This window comes from Pistacia vera, unplaced genomic scaffold, assembly GCF_008641045.1.
Source record: "Pistacia vera cultivar Batoury unplaced genomic scaffold, PisVer_v2 Contig117, whole genome shotgun sequence".
Taxonomy (NCBI): domain Eukaryota; kingdom Viridiplantae; phylum Streptophyta; class Magnoliopsida; order Sapindales; family Anacardiaceae; genus Pistacia; species Pistacia vera.
In genome coordinates this window covers 827,494-854,408 of record NW_022195215.1, presented here as the reverse complement: position 1 = coordinate 854,408, position 26,915 = coordinate 827,494, and the positions used below count along the sequence as shown (strand labels likewise).

The 26,915-nt window shown below is 34.1% G+C and overlaps 3 protein-coding genes and 2 pseudogenes across 5 annotated transcripts in view; all 5 read right to left on the bottom strand.

The window, feature by feature from the left end:
• Window positions 1–12,928, bottom strand: part of LOC116107110 (internal alternative NAD(P)H-ubiquinone oxidoreductase A2, mitochondrial-like) — a 35,121-nt gene extending 22,193 nt beyond the window's left edge. The window contains exon 1 of the mRNA XM_031393408.1: window positions 12,849–12,928. The gene's annotated coding sequence lies outside the window, so the exon portion shown is untranslated. The remainder of the gene's footprint in view (window positions 1–12,848) is intronic.
• On the bottom strand, window positions 8,818–12,100 carry LOC116106344 (annotated as a pseudogene).
• Window positions 12,929–13,951: 1,023 nt separating the features above from the next.
• LOC116107275 (endonuclease 1-like) lies at window positions 13,952–17,838 on the bottom strand. The gene is made up of 9 exons (XM_031393570.1): window positions 17,368–17,838; window positions 16,972–17,152; window positions 16,784–16,891; window positions 16,641–16,696; window positions 16,468–16,551; window positions 14,985–15,080; window positions 14,841–14,905; window positions 14,688–14,761; window positions 13,952–14,605 (listed from the first exon to the last, which is right to left on the bottom strand). The coding sequence occupies exons 1-9, from the start codon at window positions 17,482–17,484 to the stop codon at window positions 14,598–14,600; spliced, it is 789 nt and encodes a 262-aa protein (XP_031249430.1). The 5' UTR covers window positions 17,485–17,838; the 3' UTR covers window positions 13,952–14,597.
• A 94-nt stretch (window positions 17,839–17,932) lies between these two features.
• LOC116106161 lies at window positions 17,933–20,214 on the bottom strand (annotated as a pseudogene).
• Window positions 20,215–20,315: 101 nt separating this feature from the next.
• LOC116106136 (endonuclease 4-like) lies at window positions 20,316–25,399 on the bottom strand. Of its 3 annotated transcripts, none has more exons than XM_031392494.1 (10): window positions 25,318–25,399; window positions 24,924–25,045; window positions 24,283–24,463; window positions 24,024–24,134; window positions 23,862–23,917; window positions 23,132–23,215; window positions 22,494–22,586; window positions 22,134–22,201; window positions 21,708–21,781; window positions 20,316–20,754 (listed from the first exon to the last, which is right to left on the bottom strand). In XM_031392494.1, the coding sequence occupies exons 2-10, from the start codon at window positions 25,035–25,037 to the stop codon at window positions 20,636–20,638; spliced, it is 900 nt and encodes a 299-aa protein (XP_031248354.1). In that variant the 5' UTR covers window positions 25,038–25,045; window positions 25,318–25,399; the 3' UTR covers window positions 20,316–20,635. The 3 variants fall into 3 exon arrangements, with proteins under 3 accessions (XP_031248354.1, XP_031248347.1, XP_031248357.1); XM_031392487.1 differs by having other exon boundaries at window positions 25,248–25,362; XM_031392497.1 differs by lacking the exon at window positions 25,318–25,399 and adding an exon at window positions 25,252–25,304.
• Window positions 25,400–26,915: the final 1,516 nt, after the last annotated feature.

Sequence of the window (26,915 nt, the reverse complement as noted above, 5' to 3'; positions counted from 1 at the left end):
AACACCCAGAAGCAAAATTTTGATGGGAGTGAGAGAGATGGAGATTATTGGTTAATGGAGTGAGAGAGAGATCTTTTAATTTGACTCGTTCATGTAATATAAAGATTAATTTTGAGTGTTTGTACAAGGAATGAATGGTATTAGAATGATTTTATCTATTTCTCTTGTTTGATTATCTCATTTTTTTTTATTTATGTTAAAATAGAATGTACAATGGGCAATCACCAATGCTGTTTATGTAGAATTGAGATTTTAATTGCTATGCTAATAAAGGAATTGGGCAAGTGTAAAAATTAAAATAAGAGAGATTTTTTTTTTTTTTTTTTTTTTTTTTTTTTTTTTTAGCAATTACGATAAGAGTAAACATCTGAACGACTTTTCCCCCACCCAAGTTTTGGCTTAATGACATTTTCCCCGCACAAAAGTTTCAAAATACTATTTTTTCACCTAAGTTAATATTCGTTATTACCCAAACCGATATCAGCGGCAAAAATTCTCTCTATCACTATCATTTGAATTTTTGTCTCCTCTATATAAAATCCCTTTTACTTTGATCATTAATTTCTCTTCGATTGTCAACCATTACAAAGTAAGGATTTCATGTTATTAGATATATAGAAAAAGTCAAATATGAGTGTTTTAATTTATTTTTTCTATTTGTTTCACTGATGAACTAATCTGACCACTTAAAAACCGTTGATTCATAGTGAAAAAAAAAAAAAATTCTATCATAATCTATTGTTTTTTATTATAAAGTTACTGGATTTTATTATAATAAAAACTATGGTGTTGATTAGGTAACACCTACATCTTCAACATGCTTTCACCACAAATATCTTCAAGATCTAAACATAATGGGTGATTGATTAGGTTGTTGTGTGAGAGAACATCATCTCAAGTTAATGTTTGGTAGTAAAATATTGTTTATTTGAGAGCAGAAAAGCCATGGATTCTCAAGATTTGCAAATAATTAAAGATGTTGTGTTATGCTTTACTTTATGTACCCAAAAATTAGATACTTGAATAAGTGGGCATTATAAGCATGAGCAAGGCTGCTGCTTTTGTGCTTTTAATAAAGTAATGATTCTTTATTATAATCTAATTAAAAACATTACACCAGAATCTATTCCCTCTTGACACGACTAATATAATAAAACACAAATACTTAGGCTCCGTTTGGTTCACAATTTTGTGTTTTTGGGAAAAGTTTTTTGAAAAAGTTAAAAAAAAGTTGAATTGGGTGGTATTACGATGTAGGATTCACAAATTTAATACCCCCTATGTTTGTTTTTTTACAAAACACCCCTTATATAAACATTAAAATTAACAAAAACACTCTCAATCCACCCTCAATACGGACACCGGCCACCACCGCCGAGGGTGGCCGGAGTCGCCGTAACAAAAACATTAAAAATATTTAGGGGTATTTAATTGAATTAACAAATTTAGAGGGTTTAAAAAATGTTGAATAAAGTTGAATAATATTGTGAGTTTTTGGGTATTTTACTGTTTAACTTTTTGGGAATACTAAAAGTATTCCCAAAACCCAACCAAACGAAGCCTAAATGTTCATTCATTGAATCAACCCATTTTCACTTTATATTTCATTGAATCAATCACTTCAACTACACAATTACAATATACTTGAGATTTTATCAGTCCAGGGACAAATAGATATTTCTGATTTCGAAATTCCTCAAACCCTAAAGAAAAATAATATAATTTTATATGCATATGAGTATTGCCCACCATTCATACGTAGTGGTCCCACGTAGGACACGACTAGTTCCTTTTTTAATGTGAATCAGACGATTGCAACGTGATTTTTATGCCACTAAATAACTCCCTTATTTTATTGTAAAGAGTAAACGACATTTTCCCACCCAAGGTTTGGCGAATTTACGTTCCCAACCCTGGTTTCATAAATTACAAATTCCTACCTTTAAATTAATGGATAAATGTTAATCTAAAGTTAAAAGGGTAAAATATCATTTCAAAGATAAAAATTTCAAAATAACTCTTCACTTCTTAATTCACCCCACAAAAAATTTAAATAAACCTTGACTTTTCAAATTCACCCCACCAACGATTTGGCCATTCCGCCTATTCCCGGCGCAATCGACCTCTCCCACACCACCATTACAATCTCCTCAACCTCACATCAAAACACCTAACCCCTCCTCCTGATTGAACCCCCTAATCGCCGACGCCGCTCTTAGTTTCAGTTGGCGTTTCATCCAAATTTCATGTAGGTCTTGGCATTGGAAACCACTATTCCCGCGCAATCGATCTCTCCCAACACCACCATTACAATCCCCTCAACCCTCACATCAAAACACCTAACCTCCCTGCCTGATTGAACCCCCAATCGCCGACCCGCCGCTCTTAGTTTCAGTTGGCATTTCATCCAAATTTCAGTAGTCTTGGCATTGGAAACCACTACCAACACCACCAATAGCATCATCGGCTTCCCCCATCAAAACCCCCAAATTGTCATCGCAATTGCCCCCTGATCGCCGCCGCCCTCTCCCTTAGGTTTTGGCGTTTTGTCGCACCTTCTTAGTCAAATTTTGGCACCTCGCCGATGGCAATCAGGTGGAAAAGTTAAGAGTTTTGGTGAGGAGAATAAGGGGATGCTGATGGTGGTGTCAGGGAGGTTCAATGGTGTCGAAATTAGGCCAAATCTTTGGCTTGGTCTGGATCCTTGGGGTTTATTTCAGATAAATTTGAGATATAGGATTATTTTGAGAGAAAAGTAGCAATGTTAATGTAAGGGTGGGAACATGCAATTTATGAAACAGGGGTGGGATGAAATTCACCAAACCTTGGGTGGGAATATGTTGTTTACTCTATTGTAAACCTCAAATCACATTTTGTCCTTGAATTATACTACTGCAAAGTTTTCATTTGTCATATATTTATATGTCATGGGTAATTGCAAGGTCAAGATCCTCAACTCGAGTCAAACAAACAGTCTACAAACGAAGTGATATATTCCCTTAAATTACCATTTTACCCATAACTCCCTCTACATAAACCAAACTGAGACTCTTGCCATTCACAAATCACAACCCCCATCAACCTCTGTCTTTCACAATACCAATTCAGCAACCGTCTCTATCTCTCTCCTTTTCTTTTCTTGGATCTGATAAGCGCTTAAGAGTAGTGAAGAAGAGATGGCTGGAGCAGAAGTGCTATGATCAAGGGCAAATTTGTCTAAGAGGTTATCTAGTGGCCGTCCGATTCCCAAGAGGGGCGAAGTTAAGGTGGCAACTGGTGGGGTTGGCTCACTCTGTCGCTTCACTCTTCTCCCACACTAGTCGCGGACTATGAGAATTAAATTTAGATTTTGTTTCAAGTAGTTGAGTTTGTACTATTTTATTGCAAACAAATAGAAATTTTGTTTTGCTTATGCTCTTCTCTACTTCTTATGAAAATTTTGAATGGTTCCCCCTTCCTTCTTGCACCTAAAATTTCACATGCAATCAGACTTATTCAGAGATTCTGGTCCACGTTATTGAAGGTAAATATGATGCTCAAAAGACATATCTCTATTTCTTTTCTTTAATGACTCTAGATTTATGGAAAATAAAATTACTAACTACTTTAGAGGGGCGGATTTAATGAATGACGAGTGGGGACCACGGCCCCCACTCAATTTTTTTAAAATTTCAGATTTCCTATTTCTATTTATATTTTATTTAAATTCTATCCTTATAATCTTTGAGTTTTGAGAATGGAATAGCCGGCCCCCACGGTAAGTTTGGATTTTGTTTTTGTAAAATCCCTTTTTTAATTCTAATATATTTACATATTCTTTGTGATTTTTATTTTTATGCAAGGGATCTATTATTTTTTTAAAATTTATTGGGAGTGAAAATGAAAAGAATAAAGTTGTTGGGTTTCCACGTAATGGTTTAAATCCCTAACAAAGGGTTGAAGCATGTAATCTATTTAGGGGTGAAAATCAAGTCGAGCCACTCAAACTATACTTGATGTTGGCTTGAACTCGACTTCGCATTAGTTGAGTCGATTCGAGTAGTTAATCGAGTAAAACTCGACCAATATATTCGCAAGTCTTTCCAAGCTCGATGGTTAAGTTGACAATTTTTAAATTATAGGGGTCATATGTAATTTAAAGTTATAAAATTTGTAATCCACCCCTGTTAGTGAGCTTGAAATCGAGTTCGAACTTGACCTCGATTAAACTCGACTAAAACTCGAAAAAGCTCGATTATACAAACTTGAATTCAAACTCGATTTCCAATTTCAAGTACCGACCTCGAGTTTGAACTTGATTTCTCAAGTTCGATCAGGCTTGAACTCGAACTCGACTCGATACTATAGAGATCAAGTTGAATTCGATTTACCAAATACTCGACTTCATTTGATTTCACCCCTAAATCTATTAGATGTAATCTATTCCTTTGATTTTGCATTTAGCTTGTATATGATGAAAACTTGAAAAGTATATTGGCAATTACTAATGAGTTGTCACAAGCATTGCAAAGAAAGATCAAGACATTGTAAATGCTATGCCTGTCAAGTCTTACGTTACATTGTTGAGAGATGAAGGATGAAAATCTTTGTTGAGTGAAATTTCTTCATTTTGTCAAAAACATGATATTGCCATTTTGAATATGGATGATATGTTTGCAATTCGAAGGCAGCCACGACATAGAGTTAAGCACATAAAAATTTGCACACTATCGAGTTGAATTGTTTTTACAGTGATAACACCGTTTCACTAAGGTTAGTACTAGGCTGCTTCTTTGTATGACATGTTTATATCCAAGTATTTCATTCTCTGCTTTTGACAAGCATAAGTTGATCTGTTTTGCCCAGATTTATCCAACTAATTTTTCATGCACTGATTGATGGTATTGAGAACCATAATAGGACTATGTTATTGACAGACGTTCTGTGATGAATTTTGCTAAGTTAGAAGGAATTGGTGATTTGGCTAAGATTTTAGTTCAGTTTAAAAAAGAACATTTTATCCGTTTGGTGTATAAACTTGTGAAACTTGCATTGGTTTTACTAGTTGCGACTGTGATCGTTGAAATGACTTTTTCTGCAATGAATCCGTGAAAAGTTGGTTAACAATTGAATGGGAAATCAATGGATGAATGATTGCTTGGTCACCTATATTCGAAAGATGTATTTGATACAGTTGATGATGAGATATTATCCATGTTTTCAGAATATGAAAACTCGTCGAGGACATTGTAGAAAAATTTTTATTTTTACAAAATTGTGTTTTTTGAAGATATTTATTGTATTTTGTAACATTTTGTTGAAGCTCATCATAATGAAAAAAAAATATGATATGATTGGTTTATTTTTTTTTTTTTTTTTTGTTTATTTTTTGCCCCATCGAGTGAAATTCCTGGATCCGTCACTGAGTCTTTGTTTTAGGAAAATATGAATAGTTTGTTACATTAAGGGGGTGTTGATTCAAGGAATGTTGTATACTGAGAATGTTATTAATGAAAATATAGATTACCTTAAGATTACTGGAAATGTTTAGAGAAATATGTTTAATTGTTGAATAAATTAGTGGTAAGTTATATTAATATATTGGTTTTGTTGAATAAATTAGTGAGTATGCTACATAAATTACTAAATTGCCCTCCTTTTTAAATATAATATAATAATTTTTTATTATTTTTTTGAATAATTTCTTTAACCCCTTACATTTCAGATCTGGCTTAAAACCCTCCAGCAACAAAAAAGTTTAAAACTTAACAAAACAACCCCTCCCACCCCAAGCCATACTGGCGTCTACCACCATTACCAACGGACAACGACCATTTCACGACTAGATTTGGCTATTTTCGACGTTAGATTCGGCCGGTCGTGGCTATTTTGTCGCTGCTGCAGTGGCCAGCGGTTGGTAGTGGCGGCCAAATCGACCACCACCCTTGGGTAGTTTAAAATTCCAAGGGTATTTATATCCTAAAAACTTTGTAATAAGGATAAAATAATCTATTAGTATTTTTGTAAATTATTTCTAAAACTAGGGCATTATTGCTAAAATTTTATTAATAAGGGGTAAAATTGAACAAAAATAAGATTATCAATAATAACTACTATTGGTTTTGGAAGATTATCAGAATCTTATATTACTTGACAACCAAACGTGATAATTATAATATAGATGACATTACTTCAGTAATCCCTATTACCACCCAACCAAACACACCTTAAACTATATAAAGATAAATACAATCATATATAACACTTAAAAAAAAAAAAAATTAATGAAAGTTAATCTTTATGTTCATATTAGATTTCATCAAGTTATTAATAGGGTGCCAAAGATTGATTGAATTAATAGTGAGATGGAGCAAGGTTTAAACAGAAGAAAAAGGGAGAGGGGAAGAGAAGAAGAGTTATGGGGTGTTGTTCACTTAGGCCTGTGATTTTTGGTTTTTTTAGATATCTTAGGTATCTAGACCACATTAGAGTCTATATAATTCCTAAGGTCACGGAACACTACAATCTAGTGAACCAAAAATTGCACAATGTGATAGATATCTCTTCATGACTAATAAAACAATTTTTGAATATAACAACTCCATAATTAAAAATTTATCATCCGACCAAAAGAGAGAAGTTTAGGCCTGTGAATTTGAAAACGTGTTATCAGAAAATGGGTTATACCTTATAAGTAATTTTCTCGCCGTAAGACAGTAAGTGCACGAGAAAAGTTAGACAATATGCTTTAGACAAATCCACTTTATCTTTCACAGATGTTTGTGAAATGGTTTAAACGTAATTATCTTTTTCAAAAGATCTAAAAACTAGCGTGAATGTAGTGATTAGGTGTGTGAAGAGACAATTCAAAGTTTATTGGAATTAAAATATTCAGTAAGTTTATTAATTAGAACAAACCCATGGATTCTGAAGATTTGCAAATAATTAGTTAAAAATTAAAGATGTTTTCCATGTACCCGAAAAAAGGGACAAAATAAAAATCTAACAATATTTAAATCGGATACTCAAGTAAGTGGGCAAAAAAATAGGAACTAGTGTGAATGCATGAGGAAAGGGACCAGGCTGCTGCTTTTATTATGAAAGGTTGAAGTAGTGGTGGCTATATTAACACTACATCAAGAATCAATTCCCTCTTTGACACGATCTAATTATAAAAACATAAACTATATAGAATGCGTTCATTCACGGAACTCAGAAAGTACTTGAATCAACCCATTTTCACTTTGATATCATTGATTAATTTAATCATGCAATAACAGCAGCCACCAACATTAATACAATATAACTTCAGTTTTTAATTTTATCAGTCAAACGTACGCTTTCAAGGATTTGAATTTGATATTCCTTATTCAAACTATCAGTAAATCAGTATAGTATCACATCCACAATTATGGTGCTATTTTTTCTTTTTATATCTTAATCTTTTTTTTTTTTTTTTTTGGTCATTAAGGTGTTTGGTTACCTTATGCGTATATCAATTAATCTTTAAAGATCCTGAAATTAACAACTAGATAAAACGATCACTCCTATTAAAACTTATGAGACTCGAACCTAAAAACTCATGAAACCTTATTTGTTCTTTTACTCGGTTTATAGCTTATTATTTAAAGTTAAAATCAAAAATACGAAACAGAAAAACATATTTAAATGTTAATCGGAAGATATGGAACAGAATTTTCTCAAAATATCACATTTATATAAGTAGATAGAAACCTATAATTTATAAAGAATCAAAACTTGATTATTATGTAGTTTGGTATAAGCCCTTTGACTTGATTAGCCCTTTGACTTGAGTATTGCCCGCAGAAGATAATTATTGAAAGAAAGAATCATCCACGTGGTAAGCTTTGGGACAGTAAAGATCCACGAGGTGACACTTGGAATTAATATGTTTTATAAATTGTTCCAGCTAATTTACAGACAAAACAACGTTATTATTATTATTCCTTTTTTTAATGTGAGTCAATAAGTAATTGCAACGTGTTTTTTAGGCCACTTATTTTATTATAAAACCTCAAATGACAAATTTGTCCTTGAATTATTCAACTTTCTATATACCCCATTGTTTTAGTTCACTGGTTTTGAACTGAATTAGAGTACGAAGATTATATTGATTTAATAATATTCAAATTTTGATAAAATATTATTTAAAATAAAGTATATATATTTTACACCCTTCTACCATAACTTTAAGGTCAACAACTTCAAAATTATTAGAAGATATGAACACAACTAACATTGGGAAAGCAAAGGTCAAGATCGTCAACTCCAGTCAAACATACAGTCTACAAATTAGAAATACAGTTACCATTTTACCCATCACTCCTCTATATAAACCAAACCAGAGTGCTGGCAATTCACAACCCTCCACAACTCTCCTCTATAACAACCCAGAAAACATCCTCTCTTCTTCGTTTTCTCTTCGGATCTTAAAAAAGGCTTAAGCGTTACAAAAGATGGCAGGCTCAAGAAGGGCTATGATCAACGGTGGAAATTCTCTCAGACGTTATCTAGTGGCCGTCCGATTCCCAAGAGGGGCCAAGTTAAGGTGGCAATACTGGTTGTGTTGGCTCACTCCGTCGCTTCAATCTTCTCCCACACCAGTCGCCGATTATGAGAATCAACTTGATATTTTGTTTTGAGTTTGTACAAAGTTTGTACTGTTTATTCAGACAAATAGAATTTTTGTTTTGCTTTAGCTCTAATTGGCTTGTTTCTTCATTGTTTTTGGAATATGAAGAAAGAAGTCTTTATTTTAAACTTCCCCAGATCCTTCCTTACACAGAATTAATTTCCAAGATTCACTAAAAAGTATATAATTATCCTATAAAAAATAAAGCTATGAAGATCTGCCGACGAACTTGCTCAAATGAAAGCAATTTCTCAAACGGCATCTGCGTTTCAACTTATCCAATCCTAGAGTTATCTCTGCCGAACACTAAAGTAGTTGCCCAGTTAACTGCAACATAAAACCTGTTCCTCCAACTGACAACCCGTGTCAGATATGCAGAGCGCCAAATCAACCAGCTTACAAATCCTCGTGTGATATGCCCTTTGCATCCTGCAAAATCACCCAGATTTCATCACTTGGAACCATTAAGTATTAAATTGAGGATTCATATTAAAGCTTAAAACACTTTACCTTTGATTGCGTAGATCCACCAAAGCCTTGAAGCGGCCAACCGATGCCATGCTTCCTAGGTGCTTGTACAAAAAGGGTCTCCCAGGGAAATGCTTTCTGCACTTATGCCTTGCCTCCATTTTGCTTTCCAATCTTTTTGTTAAACAAATCCACCAAATATTTCCCTTGCCTTTCAGCAACCTGTTTCAAAATTATACAGAGATTTTTGCATCATTCTCTGAAATGTATAGTAGAAGGAACCATTCATCTGTTGATAGTGTTCTCTCATTAAATTTTCTATGTTTTTGATTTATGACGAAACAAATTATTCCTCTATTGAATTACTGAATTGCAGGAAAGCACTGCCTACAAATCACTCATTATTGAACACTTTCATAGTTTATTCATATCTAGAGTTTTACCAATCATTGGCTCTGTTAAACTCAATCACATAAAATTTGCCATTACAGAAGTCCACTCAGTTTTAAGGAAAAATGAGGATTTCCACAAATTGTGATTTCTATGGTGTATCATTCATACCAGAGAGCCAATCAGAATGTATCATAGGAGGAAATAATTTGTTGAGCAGAGGGGATCTGACCTGTGCTAGAGCAGGAAGCACTGGCCTCCCTGTCTGTTCAAGAAAACCAGCACAATCTCCAACTGCAAATACATCTTCCACAACGGCACCCTCAACCATTCATCGATACCAATCCTGTATCAGTCAATAAGATTAGACTATGGAATCTAAATTAAGAATGAGAAGGAAAATGAAAAGATGGAACTTAGGAAGACATGCTACTTCTTATACCTTCCACCAGGTGACTGGGAAGATTTAGTGATTTTACAAACTGAGAGGGACCAACACCTTAGACCAGACCAGGAGGCCGTACGGAACATCAGTCCCATCATTGAGAACTATCTTTTTGCGATGCACCTCTTTTACAACACCTTGCATGAGGCGAACACCGGACTGGTACAAAATTCCATGTCAGAGATGGACCAAAGAATTATACTGAAGTCTGAAACATTCTCCAGGATACAAAAAGCAGTTCAAGTTACCTTATTCAAGTGTTTATTGCATACTGCCGCAGCCCGATATCAAAGGATGATAAAATTTCATTTGCCTGTTGAATAAAAGCATTGGTTTAACTTCATAGGTAATGACATGATGATTCATTTCTTCATACTTGCTCAGCCAAAAATTAAGTAGAGTTTCAGGACCTCAATGAGGGTAACTTTAATATCATCTTTAACGTGAGCATACTGTTCTCGGACGTTCTTCATGATGAATCACTCAATTCACCGCTAAACTCCACCCCTGTAGGGCCACCACCAATGACAACACAGTGTAAAAGCGGTTCTTCTCTTCCTTTGATATGCCTGTGATATATATTGAATTTCAAGATAACAAAATCAGTCATACAAGAAAGTTACTACTTCAGTAATGGCACAACACAAAAAACAGCATCACTTTGTCTCAAGGCTATCAAAGAGAACAAGTTCACAAAACCTTCTAGGATTAAAAATTAGATCTCAAGATGGAGAAACCAGCTCACCTGGATTTTCGGAAAGCATGAGGTTCAAGAGAAGCTTCTTCCTTATTTCTTGGGCATGATTTACTTCACGAAGGAAAAATGCATTTTCCTTCACCCCCTTGATGCCGAAAGTTACAGGTTCAGCTCCAGCAGCAATTACAAGTTTGTCATATGCAACTTTGAAGTAGTGGGGCTCTTAGGCAATGCTCCATTACTGAGAGTCTCACAGTAAACCTATAAAAAATATATGATCGAGTCAGAATGTAAACAACAGCGATTAAACATCCATGTCACTAGAGTTGACAACAGCATATAACTTTCACAAATCAATTCATTCTCATAATCATGTTTTTATTAGATCATAAAAGGGGACAGTTGGCTATATTGATGCTTCCATGGCAGTTTGAACCACCTCTTTGATGCACATAATATCTGCCAATGACATCATTAGTGACATCACAGTTTACAGTTAGCCATATTAATGATCTGCATTTATACCCAAACTGGATGTAATAATAATTAAGCTAACACATATTGTGGTTGAAGAAGTCACTCACTTCATGTTTGTCAGTGTCAATGCCAGTGCAGGAAGCCAGATAAAAGTATGAATTGGGTTCTGTTGCTAACGACGTCTGTATCCGACTAACAGGCTCAGCTACAGAGCGAAATTCCAGGGTTCCAACACAAGTTGAAGCAAGCAAGGTGTGAAGACCAGTGTTCCTTGGAGATATGCAAACAACATCATAAATTTGGTATCCAGTCCTTTAAGGAACCGGCATGCACCCCACCTGTACCAATGACAACCACCCTTGCTTTTCACCTGGCTTTGTTGCTTCTAGCCCTGCATACCTTTTTTCCTCATATTCTGATTCAGACTCCTCCGCAATTCTCTCTGCATTTTGAATTGAAAATGTGGGGTTGTCCTGATTCCCCTGCTCGAATTACCCAATGAATTTGCTTTCCTAATGTTATAAGTATGATAGGTTCCATGTGGTGAGACATTTTCAAGGGAAGGTAAGGAATATTTGAATGCGGGTACTTCCTCACGGAATGATTATTCTGAAGTGAGTAACCGCCTATGGCACCTCCTGACCTTCCGAATCCACTCCTAGCATTCTGCCAATGCCATGTTAAGAGTGTGAAAGTCTCAACAGCTTTAGGATTTCAGTACAACTAGAAGCTATCACTATTGAACCTGCAATGAGGGAGATGAGAGAAGTAAGATGCAAAGTGAAACTACTGGAGAGGAGGAGCTCAGGGCAGAAGTTAATAGACGGAGCCAATTCAAGCACTCCAAAGATGTGGACAAATGAAGACAATAAGGAACATTGTATGAAACTACTAGTCCAATCAGGTAAAGAAGTTTGTTGAAGTATGAAAACGACTGATTCCATGACAACTTGACAAGAAAAATAAATGTCAACTTTGGTTTCTTCGCCATGTGAAGGCACAAAAGAGAAAATCTTGTAAACTCTAGAATGAACGAACAACAGAGAAAAAGCGTGCATACCAAATACATTTAGGCCTATTTTGACATTTTATGCAACAATACTGTTGTGACTGCTACCAAATTTTTCTTTGGAATTTCCCAACAGTTTTATCCGAAAATTATTTTACAAATTCAGAGCAATTCCAAAGACATGAACATGGGCTTCTATTTCTATGACATAGCTTGATAATTTTGATGAAATATGCCTGCTGCTAGAATTTTCTCTATGCTAGTCCTTCAAGGCAAAACCTTAGAATTAAGATCTAGATTTCTAAGATATATCTAGGAGCTGGCTGGACCATGTAAAGCTTAATTTCCAAGAAAGGACTGATTTTCCAAAAGAAATTGGCATCAAAAGTGAACCTCAGTTGTCCGTAAAATGGCGGCATCTCTCATAAGAATACTCATTTTTTTCAAGCTTAAAAGACAAGAACAACTGAACAGTATTCTTATAATTTAGTAACACATATTATTTTATCACCAAAGTCATATGGAAGCATGAAACTAATAAGAAACAAAACAAAATGACTAAAAGGTAAGACCTTTATCAAAGATCACAAAAACAAAATCCACCACAGAACTCAGAACAAAAACAAACCCCAGAAAACAACAATACTAAATCCAGCTAAACATTATATGCATGTTACTGCAAAAACAAAAAAGGAAAGACTTTGGAAAGGAGAAAGTTGAAGAACATTACTGTTGAAGAATGAAAGAAAATCTTATTTGTTTAGGGTTGAAGCGTATCCCAGGATTCTGGAGGAGTAGTCTATTTTAACACAAAAACAAAGGCGATATTTTTATAGTGGGTTAAAGCGTGAAGATTACATTAAAAATTACAGTGAGATCTAGAAAGCTAGCTGTTAGTAGGTGGCCAACTTGGAATGCAAGAAACTTATGGGAAACCTCTCTCTTTCTTTATTCATTCATTCAACATTTCCAAATTTTCTGGTGAAGGAACCAAAGTTCCAGGAAGCAAGCATGTTTTCGTATATTCCTTGCAATGAAGTGTTGTCGTTTAGGAACAGAAAGACAATTCTAACCCTGCTACGCCCATTTTCTTCATGTATAAGAGAAGGCTAGTTTTGGGTTTACCGATCTTTTGACACCCTGACAAAACCTAGTAAGTAATAGCTTCCTAGTGGGGAGATATGCATTTATCACATTACTGTAAATATTAATAAAATTTACAATATTTATTACTATTTTATTATTATTATTGGAAGGCCAAACACTGAGAGAATAATAAGATTTTATTTAGTTCATGAATTTAAAATACTGTCCTGGTTTTCCAATAAAGTTAAACCTAAAAATACATTTATTTTAATATTTTTAAAATTTTATTTTATTTTTTCATCTCACAAAATATTAATAATTATCTTTCTCATAAAAATAATCTAATTTTTTTTTTTAAATACTATTCTAAAAATCATCCGATAATGAACCAAATAAAGCCTAGGAGGTTGGTTTAGTGGTCTTGTTTCCTTTGTTGACTTCTTTTTTGAAATTATTTTTGAGTCACCAATCATATTAATGGTTTATTTATAATATTATGTTTATAGGGTGTTCAATGGTTTTGAAAATTAATTGAGGTGCATTTTAAAATTTGTAAAATAACAAAATTTATGTTATGTGTTAAGATAAACGGTAGAAAGATATTTTGATAAAAATATTTATTAATTCTTAATAGCATAAATTGTGACCAATTATTAACTGTTTGAGAATTTTTGTTATTATAGAAACTTGAAAGAAATTTTTTTAATTACATCAAACCTCGAGGGTTTAAATTTTACACTAGTGGAGATTGTGGAATGTTAAATGAAGAGGGCAGATTCAACTTGAGAAAATCTAGGACTAGAAGCGATATTTTATATTTAGTCAAATTGACAGCTTTTAAAACTTGTCGTTGTCGGGCCTTCTGGCTGCTGCTGACGCTCAGATCAGACCTTGTTGAGTTGTTTCTCACGTTTCAACGGCGCTGTTTTAGTCATGTATCAAAATTTGACTTGCATTTCTGACTTGTCTCCCGCCACCCCGAGACTGCTTTTTATGATTGATTTTCTTTTGTTATTTTGGAGAATAATTTATTCCCCTCTTGCTACTCATCTACTGTGCATAAGCATACTAAAACTTGGCGTGATTGGCATGGGCAATTCATCTATTGGTCAACTGTTCTTAAATAACAGGAATAATTTATTATCACGTGTCATCGACTATGTAAACAAAGACAGTTTGTTGGATCATGAAATCAATAATACAGATTTTTGTGAGCTGGGTTTAATGCAAGGGAGGCTGAGTTAAGAATGTGTCAAACGTGGCGGTAAGGGCTTAATTAAGTTGCAGTTGCAAGTCCCTCATCAGAGTCGCCAAAAATGCGGTTCAAGATCATGGCCAACCTGACTCCACCCTGAGCTATACGTTTCATGACAATTGGCATCCTTGAATTGAATTAGTCATCTGCAGAATATATGCAGTTAATTAATAACCATATTAATTACTAGTTAAAGTCTTTGTTGAATGAAATTGTTGGTGTTGGAACCTGCTAGAGTTTCACCAGCCTTGACACCTTTGTAACCCCATTTGCAAGCTATGTTAATACTCTCGGTAGCATACCTGCGTTGCGTATGGGTAAAGAGATTGTTATTATCAATAGATTGGTATTGGACAAATCTTAAAGAGTTTGAGAGCTTACTTGTTTGGACAGGTATGGAGATTGTTACAGTCTTTCCATGATGATACATCATCATACCAGATTCCCTATATAGCATCAACGTAAGCTTAGATCTGTATATATCTGACAAGGGACAAGCACAGTTCTAAGAAATATTGGGCTTACATCTGTGAAGTTAGCGACAATGTCATTTAGAAGGAGTTCCATGTCCTTATCATAGTAATCTTTTAGAGCTGTGAGAATGATCTCCCTATCCCATACCTGTACATTCAGAGCCATTTCCTTTCATTCACAGAATGGTGAGTTTGTTTAAAGCATAAATTTCTTTAAGTAACAAAAAAAAATATAAATAATAAAGATAAACCATTGGATCGCCATTGTGGTCATAATAACTTTTTTTTTTCTTTTTTTTTTTAATAATCAAGAGTGTTCGGGTCAATTTACGTGCACTTCAATCAGTCTTTTTAAACCCTAAAACTATTAGTCAGATACAAGCTCCAGTGGTCACTAGCATAAGAACATTTTCGATGACCAAACGCATATGTAAAGATGATCAATGGTTGCTAATCAACAGTTTTTTAATCTCAACCCCCGGCCATGAGGTTTAATTAAATAATAATTTGTTATTTTCTCTGAGATTTTAGAAATAACATAAAATCTTTTTATTGTTAGTGTGTCAGTTAGAATTTATAATATGATGGATTTACAAATTTGTCTCTCTATTGTTTATTTTAACACAAAAACTTAATGGCAAGAGATTTATGTTATTAACCATAAATTATATAGCATAAAAAGTTTAAACTTCACCATTAAATTGATTTTGAAATCAATATAAATATAAATTAACTAAATTTAATCTTTAAAATTTTTATTGATATTATTTATTTTATTATATAACATTATCCCCTTTTTAATTAAATTTAAATTTTAATAAATTATAATTAATTTGTATAATTGAATAAAACTTCAGTAACTATCCAAATTATTGCCCTTGGGACGGGACTCTGGACTAATTTCGTTCAGTTTTGATGCTAGGCGGTGGATTGTGCAGTACAAAACTGCAAACCAAACACACCCAATGGATTTAACTATGAGCTGGGTTGAGTTCTTACGGATCCGTCCCCAGCTCAATAAATTTTTTAGGGCCATCCTTATTAACGTGGCCCAACCCAATAAGTTTTTAGGGCGGGAACAAAACTATTACGTGTATAACCCAATTTCACAACTTTCTCGTACAACTCTGATGTGGTAGCAGAGTTGGTATTACCATATTAATTGACGACTTTCACTAAACATGAACGACCGTTCCTTAAAGACGAACGGTTGTTACATAGGGATGAATGATCATTCATTCATAAGAAATGATTGTTTCATTCATAAGGAACAACCATTCATTGGTTGTTCTTTATGAAGGAACGGTCATTTCTTGGTTGTTCTTTATGAAGGAATGGTCGTTCGTTCCTAAGAAACGACTGTTCTTGTCTAATCAAAGTCATTTAATGTCTTGGGTGTAGTGGGGGTTGACGTGACAGTTGCTAACTTAGGTGCCATGTTGGGGTTGTAAGAGAAGGTTGCGAGATTGGGTTACGGGCGTAGTATTACTCGTCTTAGGAAATATATCTAGATTATTGAAGTCATTGAAACTTACATGGTGTAGATTAGATTTGTGCCTGAACCAACGTAACTCTATGGTGTTTCCTCCTTCGTCACTCGTGAATCCAACATGCATTGGCTGTTATAAACATTAATAAATATCATTAAACAAATGGTATTCAAATCAGCAAGCAAAATATAACTCTTTAAGAGAACTCAAATATTTACCTGATGGACATCTCCCAGGAAGTGGGATAAGAACAACAAGGCCTCTGTCATATTATCTGCATAAATAAAAAACCAGCAACTTTTGAAGCCAACTTTCAGCTAATTTAACAATTGATAAAAAGCTATAGAACGAAGCTTCTTACGTCGGCGATCAGAGGTTCCTTCTCTGTAGTGCAAAAGCTGAGAGGTGAAATTTTGGATGGCACCAACAATACACATGTCTTTCACTCCATGAGAATCATGGCAGTCCCCTGCAGCAAGTTGAAAAGAACTATATTACTTGACCATCTTGGTTAAAATGTCCAAATTTGTTTTGAGGACAGGACTTTACTTGAAAACTCAAAGGTGCAAGCCTCGTCGGGTGTGTCAATGAAGTGAAGTGAGCTTGTCCAACGGTATCTATACCAATGCCGGACTTGGTCAGGCCACACGCACAGGGCTGATAAGTCACCATTGGCATAGTCAGGTAACAAATTTTCCACAGCATGAGCTGCCTCAGACTCCAGAAGACTCTGTGTTAAGTGAAAACCAACCATTAGCCATGAAAGTCTGATTATGTACTCCCATATATGGAGAAATGAAAACCTGTTTTAAATGTTAATGGTTTTCATTCTAGAACCGAATTCAAAGGTCATGATCCTATTACAGAACCTGTAAGCAAGATTATGAGCAACTAACTCTACTGATCGCGCTAACCTAATTGTGTGAGGAACTAAATCGACATTACCTGTGCAATTCGACAGGTCATAATATGACCCTCCTTGCTCCATGCCCGGGTCCCAGGAGCTGAAATGAGAATCAGACCCATAAACAAGATAAATTCAAACGGAGATAATCTCACCATGCCTCCAAATCTCCCCACCTGCTTCTGTTATCTTATTTTTATTAAATCACTTGCCCTTGTTTCTCCGATATTGAAATCACATAACAAACCAACATCGCATCCAACAGAAATAGTTTGCCATTTGTACATAAACAATAAGACGTAGTCATGGAGTGCAAGTTTCATTTTCTACTATTTTAAGTGCCTCGAAAGTTGACTACAATACAAGCAAGATGGGCATGTTCTGGAATATGCGTTTACACATCAACATAAGAGGAATAGATAAGAAGGTAATCGGAAAGTACGCTTTCTTTGCTTGTCCTGTAAGAGTAGACAATAAGAGGAAGGGTAATTAATAATGTAACAATGTACATGACGTCTACCGTATGGAGAACTTCAAGCTATATACAATGGCGTAGAGGGGCCCTCTCTGTAACCAACTGAAAGATGCCTCTATATTCCTTTATCTTCATGCATCAGCAATTTTTATTTGAGGGGTGAATATACGGTTGAGAGTAGCAGCTAAGCGAATGCCACCTTGAGCAAGCCTCTTCTCCACAATAGGCAACCGAGAAAGGAAATAATCATCTACATCAAAAGAGAACAAGGCATTACTAGATATGGTAACAAAAATTGCTTCAAGTAGTTGATTGTGTAGGGGAAGAGATATTTTATGCCGTGGAAGCAATTTTGGGTTGCTTGTTACATGCAGTTTGAGTTGGCCATGTGCATAGCAAAAACATATTAAAAGAGTTCTTCTGAAAAATCATTAACAATGGTGTTGAACATTGGATAAATTTTAATACACCAAACGGACGGATAGGTCCAACATTTTAGGTTGTCCCTTGACAAAGGGGATGAAAATTTAAAAAAGAATGCTTCGTCTGACAAAATTCTATTGATGAATAATTTATTCTGGAACTTATGCGATATAAAATATGTACAGGGTTTTATTTTACATGGGAGTTGCTTTAATAAATTACAATGAAAGCATCATCCCACTTTGCTAGACATAAACTCACCAAACAAGAAGTTTTTCAAAAATCAAACAAAATTAAAAAGGCCATATCCATTGCACTCATTGCTGGACTTCTGGTCATCAATAAATCACAATGAATAATTACAATGAATAATATATTCTGGAAATTATGCTGTAAATGAGGCCAGCATATATCATGTCCAAGTTTTACCACCTTGGCTAAGAGGCAGCTTTGATGTATTGTAGTGAAACTTGAGGAAATATTATTATACTTTGTTTAGATCAATCCAGATATATAACTGGACTAGAAGTGTAAGCTCTTTACAGTAATAATTTTATTTAGTCTTCGTTGCATAAAATGTGGTAACAGTACCAAATTTCAGGAACTAGAATTTCAGTGGGAGATAACTAGATGGCTTAAGGTCATTTAGGCTAGAGGATATATAGAGCAACAGTGTGCTAAGTTGTGTCCATAAAAATCTTATTTTAATCTATTTTGAGGACAATAAAACTAACAAAACCTCATAAGCGGCCTATCTTTAATTCGATTAGAGAAAATACCTCCCAGAGTGGTTCCTGGTGTAGCATTCCTGTATGCAAACTTGCATGCCAAACTAATGCTTTCAGAGGCATACCTGTAAAATGAGAAGTAATCAAATGATTAGTATTACTCGTCTTAGGAAATATATCTAGATTATTGAAGTCATTGAAACTTACATGGTGTAGATTAGATTTGTGCCTGAACCAACGTAACTCTATGGTGTTTCCTCCTTCGTCACTCGTGAATCCAACATGCATTGGCTGTTATAAACATTAATAAATATCATTAAACAAATGGTATTCAAATCAGCAAGCAAAATATAACTCTTTAAGAGAACTCAAATATCTACCTGATGGACATCCCCCAGGAAGTGGGATAAGAACAACAAGGCCTCTGTCATATTATCTGCATAAATAAAAAGCCAGCAACTTTTGAAGCCAACTTTCAGCTAATTTAACAATCTTTGAACAATTGATAAAAAGCTATAGGACGAAGCTTCTTACGTCGGCGATCAGAGGTTCCTTCTCTGTAGTGCAAAAGCTGAGAGGTGAAATTTTGGATGGCACCAACAATACACATGTCTTTCACTCCATGAGAATCATGGCAGTCCCCTGCAGCAAGTTGAAAAGAACTATATTACTTGACCATCTTGGTTAAAATGTCCAAATTTGTTTTGAGGACAGGACTTTACTTGAAAACTCAAAGGTGCAAGCCTCGTCGGGTGTGTCAATGAAGTGAAGTGAGCTTGTCCAACGGTATCTATACCAATGCCGGACTTGGTCAGGCCACACGCACAGGGCTGATAAGTCACCATTGGCATAGTCAGGTAACAAATTTTCCACAGCATGAGCTGCCTCAGACTCCAGAAGACTCTGTGTTAAGTGAAAACCAACCATTAGCCATGAAAGTCTGATTATGTACTCCCATATATGGAGAAATGAAAACCTGTTTTAAATGTTAATGGTTTTCATTCTAGAACCGAATTCAAAGGTCATGATCCTATTACAGAACCTGTAAGCAAGATTATGAGCAACTAACTCTACTGATCGCGCTAACCTAATTGTGTGAGGAACTAAATCGACATTACCTGTGCAATTCGACAGGTCATAATATGACCCTCCTTGCTCCATGCCCGGGTCCCAGAAGCTGAAATGAGAATCAGACCCAAAAACAAGATAAATTCAAACGGAGATAATCTCATCATGCCTCCAAATCTCCCCACCTGCTTCTGTTATCTTATTTTTATTAAATCACTTGCCCTTGTTTCTCCGATATTGAAATCACATAACAAACCAACATCGCATCCAACAGAAAGAGTTTGCCATTTGTACATAAACAATAAGACGTAGTCCTGGAGTGCAAGTTTCATTTTCTACTATTTTAAGTGCCTCAAAAGTTGACTACAATACAAGCAAGATGGGCATGTTCTGTAATATGCGTTTACACATCAATATAAGAGGAATAGATAAGAAGGTAATCAGAAAGTACGCTTTCTTTGCTTGTCCTTTAAGAGTAGACAATAAGAGGAAGGGTAATTAATAATGTAACAATGTACATGACGTCTACCGTATGGAGAACTTCAAGCTATATACAATGGCGTAGTGGGGCCCTCTCTGTAACCAACTGAAAGATGCCTCTATATTCCTTTGTCTTCATGCATCAGCAATTTTTATTTGAGGGGTGAATATACGGTTGAGAGTAGCAGCTAAGCGAATGCCACCTTGAGCAAGCCTCTTCTCCACAATAGGCAACCGAGAAAGGAAATAATCATCTACATCAAAAGAGAACAAGGCATTACTAGATATGGTAACAAAAATTGCTTCAAGTAGTTGATTGTGTAGGGGAAGAGATATTTTATGCCGTGGAAGCAATTTTGGGTTGCTTGTTACATGCAGTTTGAGTTGGCCATGTGCATAGCAAAAACATATTAAAAGAGTTCTTCTGAAAAATCATTAACAATGGTGTTGAACATTGGATAAATTTTAATACACCAAACGGACGGATAGGTCCAACATTTTAGGTTGTCCCTTGACAAAGGGGATGAAAATTTAAAAAAGAATGCTTCGTCTGACAAAATTCTATTGATGAATAATTTATTCTGGAACTTATGCGATATAAAATATGTACAGGGTTTTATTTTACATGGGAGTTGCTTTAATAAATTACAATGAAAGCATCATCCCACTTTGCTAGACATAAACTCACCAAACAAGAAGTTTTTCAAAAATCAAATAAAATTAAAAAGGCCATATCCATTGCACTCATTGCTGGACTTCTGGTCATCAATAAATCACAATGAATAATTACAATGAATAATATATTCTGGAAATTATGCTGTAAATGAGGCCAGCATATATCATGTCCAAGTTTTACCACCTTGGCTAAGAGGCAGCTTTGATGTATTGTAGTGAAACTGGAGGAAATATTATTATACTTTGTTTAGATCAATCCAGATATATAACTGGACTAGAAGTGTAAGCTCTTTACAGTAATAATTTTATTTAGTCTTCGTTGCATAAAATGTGGTAACAGTACCAAATTTTAGGAACTAGAATTTCAGTGGGAGATAACTAGATGGCTTAAGGTCATTTAGGCTAGAGGATATATAGAGCAACAGTGTGCTAAGTTGTCTCCATAAAAATCTTATTTTAATCTATTTTGAGGACAATAAAACTTACAAAAACCTCATAAGTGGCCTATCTTTAATTCGATTAGAGAAAATACCTCCCAGAGTGGTTCCTGGTGTAGCATTCCTGTATGCAAACTTGCATGCCAAACTAATGCTTTCAGAGGCATACCTGTAAAATGAGAAGTAATCAAATGATGACTAATATGTCACATTCCTTGTAACGTTTTGTTTCCTACAAATAGATCTTCCACCATTACGACTTTGAGTAGCAAACCAGACCAGTAATGTTACTTTTCTTGTGACTATTTGGTCTGGGCAAAAGGGAAATATCAAATAAAACATCACATATATAACTAGTATCTTTTATGTTAATTTCTATCAACTCTCTTGTTGTTATTTATGTCATAAGGGTGTATTGCAAATTCCTTACAAAGTCTTTTAGTAAATCAAGCGGCTTAAAGCTATCATTCCAGACAAATTCAAACAAATACGAGAGAGTAAATAGAATGGCATGTACTTACGGGTCAGGACAAACTGTTTTATTATATTTACAATATTCCCATGATGTTGTATCATTGGACCAACCATCCTACAGACAGAAATCAAACAAACCAAAAGGAAATATTAAATATCAAACAGTTATATAAGCAAGAACACATGCACAAAAATGAAAAAACTCTGCAACCAAAATTTAAAAAAAAAAAAAAAAAAAAACAATTGGTAAACAAGTTAACACAAAGCCCAAAGTGAAGAATTAAAAAGGCAGATCTCTGAGCATGTATGGACACAGGTTGGTGTTTCTTTTTAGTTGGCAGCGTCTCCCTGATATGAGTAATTGTTGTGTCCTTGTCTCCATACAAAAGGAAGAAGGAAAAACATACCGTAAAATTCCTTTGAATGGCCTTAATCATGACTGCTATATCTGAACCATAAAAAGTCTTCAGGGCAGATTCAATTATCATGTTATCCCATACCTGGAACAGAATAATACTTGAATCTGATTACAAGCTCACAAGAATAAATGATATTCAGGAAAGATATGCACACAAGCATAACAATAGATTAAGCATCTGTTTCCTTTTAAAAAATACAACAACTGTTGCTTTGTGAAACCATCTTAAGACAAGAAAAATCCATGCCTTCACACTGGCCTATAGAATAACTATGACCCAATTGATGTCTTGAATACCTATGATACACTGGCCTCACCACCAGGACCTAGTATACATAGTTTCCATATAATACTAAGTAACAAATTCTCAAACATTCACACAAAGGAAAAAAAAAAAAACATGCTTTTACAAAAATACTGATCCGACTCCTCTTTCCCTCCACCTCTCATTGTATAGATGGTTGGGATACCAGACAACCAAAATTTTGGATCCTGGGTGATACCAAAATGAAACTATTGCTTCTATTGTAGCATAAAATTCTTATTTTTACCACGGATCAGTGGGTCATCTAAAAGAAAAGATACTTACTGGAGCTAAAGATACTTACTGGAGCTAAAGATACTTACATGGTGTAGGTTTGTTTTCCGGCGGAACCAACGGACTGTTATAGTGTTGCCCCCTTCATCTCCAGTGAAACCAACATGCAGAGGCTGTCACACGAAAACAAGAAGTTCAGATAAAGAAAAAAGCATTTGTGTGTATGTTTGGAGTGTTACCATCTGTGAAAATTTACACCGAAAACATGTTAAGTGGGCAAACAGGCAAGCGAAAGTGCGAAAATAAGTTTGTGTTTACAATAGGCAGATGTAATCAGCTGTGAGTATCATGGTTCTACTAGAACTATAAAAAAAATCGAAGTGTCAGCAAAGAATTCGGTATTCTTGAGCTCAAGCTAGTCTCTGACCTCTTATACCATAGAGATGCCTTTGCAAATAACAACTCTGTCTCTTATACCTCCTATATTGCTTCCAAGAGATACAAAAATCTAAAAAACCTCTTATACATATCCTTTCAATCAATTAAATTTCATTAAATTAATTATGTAAAATCAGATTTCTCATTTTTCACCAATAGAAAAAAAATAAAGCAAAATATTGCTCCTATTTCAGAAAAATTAATGCTACATCAGAGTCTCACAGAAATTAAATTACAAGAATAATGAATGCAGTCAATGGCTTTTTAACAAAATAATCTGCATGATTCAACATATTTATAAATTTGAACTAGTCCAACAATGCATATCTTGCATTCTCAGCTCTACGTTGAAGCTTTAAAGTCACATTTGGAAGAGCATACCTGATGCACATCACCAATAAAATGAGATAGAAAGAGAAGCGCCTCAGTTAAATTGTCTACAAAGAAGAGGGACAAAATCCATGTTATTGTCATTCATGATATACAACAATTTCTATTATAGCACCTGGAGAGTGTAATATACAGAAAAAAAAATATGCTTACATTTTGCCTCTGAAACAGAGTCCTGATAAAAAGATTTGAGTTGCATTGTATAGTTGTTGATTGCTCCAGTTACACATCTATCCTTATGTCCACCAGAATCATGGCAGTCTCCTGTAAGAAAGCTGAAGAGAATTAACAGGAGAAAAACATATTTTTTACATAACCATGAAGTTAAGGGACTGATTCATTAGAGAAGATTACAATAACACAAAGAATCAATAGTTGAACTGGACTATGGTAAACAAAGAGACAAACTTACTGCAGTATTCATAGTTACACTTAAAATCTGGTGTATCAACATAGTGTAAAGGGCTAGTCCAGCGCCAGTGGAAATTATGTCGAATCTCATCAGGCCAGGAGCAAACATTTGCAAGTTCACCTTCAGCAGAATCAGGAAGCAATTCTTTTACCGCAGCCAAGGCATCTTCTGTGAGATATCCCTAATAATGGATCAAAAAGTGCCTAATTACACGTTTTCGACAAGTTTTTCCAACTTAATTCCTGACCAACTTCCAGACCCATCTTTAATATACCTTCTTACTTATTTCATAGCTGTGTTTCTACTAAACTTATCCAATTCTATGCAGCAAAATTCCAATGGCAGTGACAGTAATATTTAAATTAGGCAGTTAATTTATAAGATATCAATCAATTAAAAAAAAAAAAAATTATTCCCATCTACAAAGCTTTCATTTTGCTAAAAATAATTCCTCCAATTACCAATGTTCTCATTTTAAAATGAAATTTCGATCTTAATAAGTTCTACTTCACCACAGCATACATTGTCATAATGTTGAAGACACTCAACATTGTGTCAAAATCTATCAGTAATAAGCTAATCAAAACAAGGATATACAAACACCCCCAAAAGAAAAGAAAACAAAAAATACTGGTAATAACCTCTGCCATCTTGCAAATGGCATAGTGACCTTCCTTTCCCCAACCCAGAACCCCATTAAACAGTTGCAGAAGAACCAGTGCCCTTCCAATCCACAACAGCCCACACCCACTCATCCTCGTACCTGATACAAAAGTAAATACACTTAAAAACGTTAATCAACTCTATTAAACTAAAAAGTACAATAAACAGAAAATAAATAAAAAAGAGAATTATTTTCTCTTCCGAAAATTTCTCATCTACCAAACAGATGAGACAGTAACTGAAACTGACACACTGTAGCCGATTAAAGAATCAAAAGAAAAAAAGGAATGAGTTAGAGACACCTGCAATATAGATTATGAAAACCCAGATTTTTTTCAACCGTAAGACTGGCTCTGGTTTTAACAGACTTACCTAACTGTCGTCTGTGACAGGAGATCAAATCAGATGATATTATTCCAGGTTAGAACCTGTTCAAGAAAATAATAATATTAAATACAGTGGTATTTAAGCCCAAGCCGCCCCACTTGAACTCTTTTTAAGTCTCAATATCAAATTATCAATTAAATTTAAATATATTTTATTTTATTTCGAAACTAACATTTTTCTTAATTTTTTTAACTTCTCTACTTTTTTGATATTTTTAATTTATCTTTTTATTTTTTTTATTTTTTTAACTTCTCAAATATTAAATCATGATTAATAGAAAACAAAATAAACAACAAATTTGTTCACTTGATTTTTTCTTCCTTTTTTTAAATTTGTTTATTTTTTCAAAGTGAATGAAAGTTGATCGGATATACTTGTCATTTAGAAAAAGTTATGAAAATATATATATATATATATAAAATTAAGAAAATATATTTCCTTTACAAAATCATGACAAGAAATATTTTTCCAATCTTGTTTTGATTTGTTATTTATGGGTTTTCTATAATTATTTCTAAATCGTGAGTTTTTAATAAAGAAAAAAAGTTGAAAAAGATAAGGAAATTAGAGAAATTAAAAAAAAGAAAAGAAAATGGTAATTTTGGAATAAATTCAAATTAATTTTTTTCTAATTGATTTTTGGGGTTTAAAAATTATTTAGGTGGGACTTAAATAAAACCACTCTAATATTAATAATTGATCATATAGTAAACGTAGCTTTTTATTTACAGCCCAAAAATGAAAAAGAACCCAATATAGATAGCTTATGGTAAAAAAGTAAACGGTTTACTTATGTTTTTAATTTCTTAAAAATTTATTAAGTAAACTCATTAATATATTATACTTATATAATTTAATGTAAAATTAACTCTCTATCCTCTTCTATTTTTAATAAATAGTATAGAGCTTAATTTAATTAAAAAAAAAAAAGGAAAAAGGTTATTTAATTTATGATAGAAAGAATTTCTTTCAATTTTATTAACTTTAAAATTTTTATTTTAAATAAATACATTACATTAAGAAGTAAATTTAATAACAAAGAATAATACAGTAAATTTTACCCTAACCTCAAAATATTAAGCGGCATATTTAACTATAAATACATTAACTGCCATATAAAAGTTAATAATAAACAACAATAAAAGGAGAAGAATTAAAATATATAATTTTTATTCAACCTTCATTAATTTCTTAGGTTCGAACTTTGGAATCATCTACTATATTTGTGACTTAACCATCTACTATATTTATGACTTACTTTGGAATATTGAGTTTACAGAGTATTTAATGAATCCCAGAGATTAATTGAGTTGTTTGTAAGTTGATTCGGATATTCTACTCATTATATATATATATATATATATAATCGATTAGAGAGGCAAATGATAGGGCCGAGGAGATGATCACAAAAGCGATTAATGGGTTAGATCACACAAAATTGGGTCTTAGACTTATATAAAGAAAGGCCAGGCCTTTGGTTCTTAATTGGACGGGAAGCTGGCCCAACTTCAAAGAGACAGTTGACATTTGTTACACGTAAAGGGATGAGTTTGATAGTAATTAGAAATGGATTTGACAAGGGT

Bases quoted from the DNA above. Each gene is read 5' to 3' on its own strand.
- LOC116106136 (XM_031392494.1), bottom strand. From the start codon at position 25,037: ATGAGTGGGTGTGGGCTGTTGTGGATTGGAAGGGCACTGGTTCTTCTG. The intron at 24,135-24,282 runs GTAAGTTTGTCT...GCTTTCTTACAG, and splicing joins GTGTAACTATGAATACTGCA to GAGACTGCCATGATTCTGGT. The intron at 23,216-23,861 runs GTATGCTCTTCC...TTCGTGTGACAG, and splicing joins TTATTGGTGATGTGCATCAG to CCTCTGCATGTTGGTTTCAC.
- LOC116107275 (XM_031393570.1), bottom strand. From the start codon at position 17,484: ATGGTGAGATTATCTCCGTTTGAATTTATCTTGTTTATGGGTCTGATT. The intron at 16,892-16,971 runs GTAAAGTCCTGT...AACTTGCTGCAG, and splicing joins TTGCACCTTTGAGTTTTCAA to GGGACTGCCATGATTCTCAT. The intron at 14,906-14,984 runs GTAAGCCCAATA...GATGCTATATAG, and splicing joins TTGTCGCTAACTTCACAGAT to GGAATCTGGTATGATGATGT.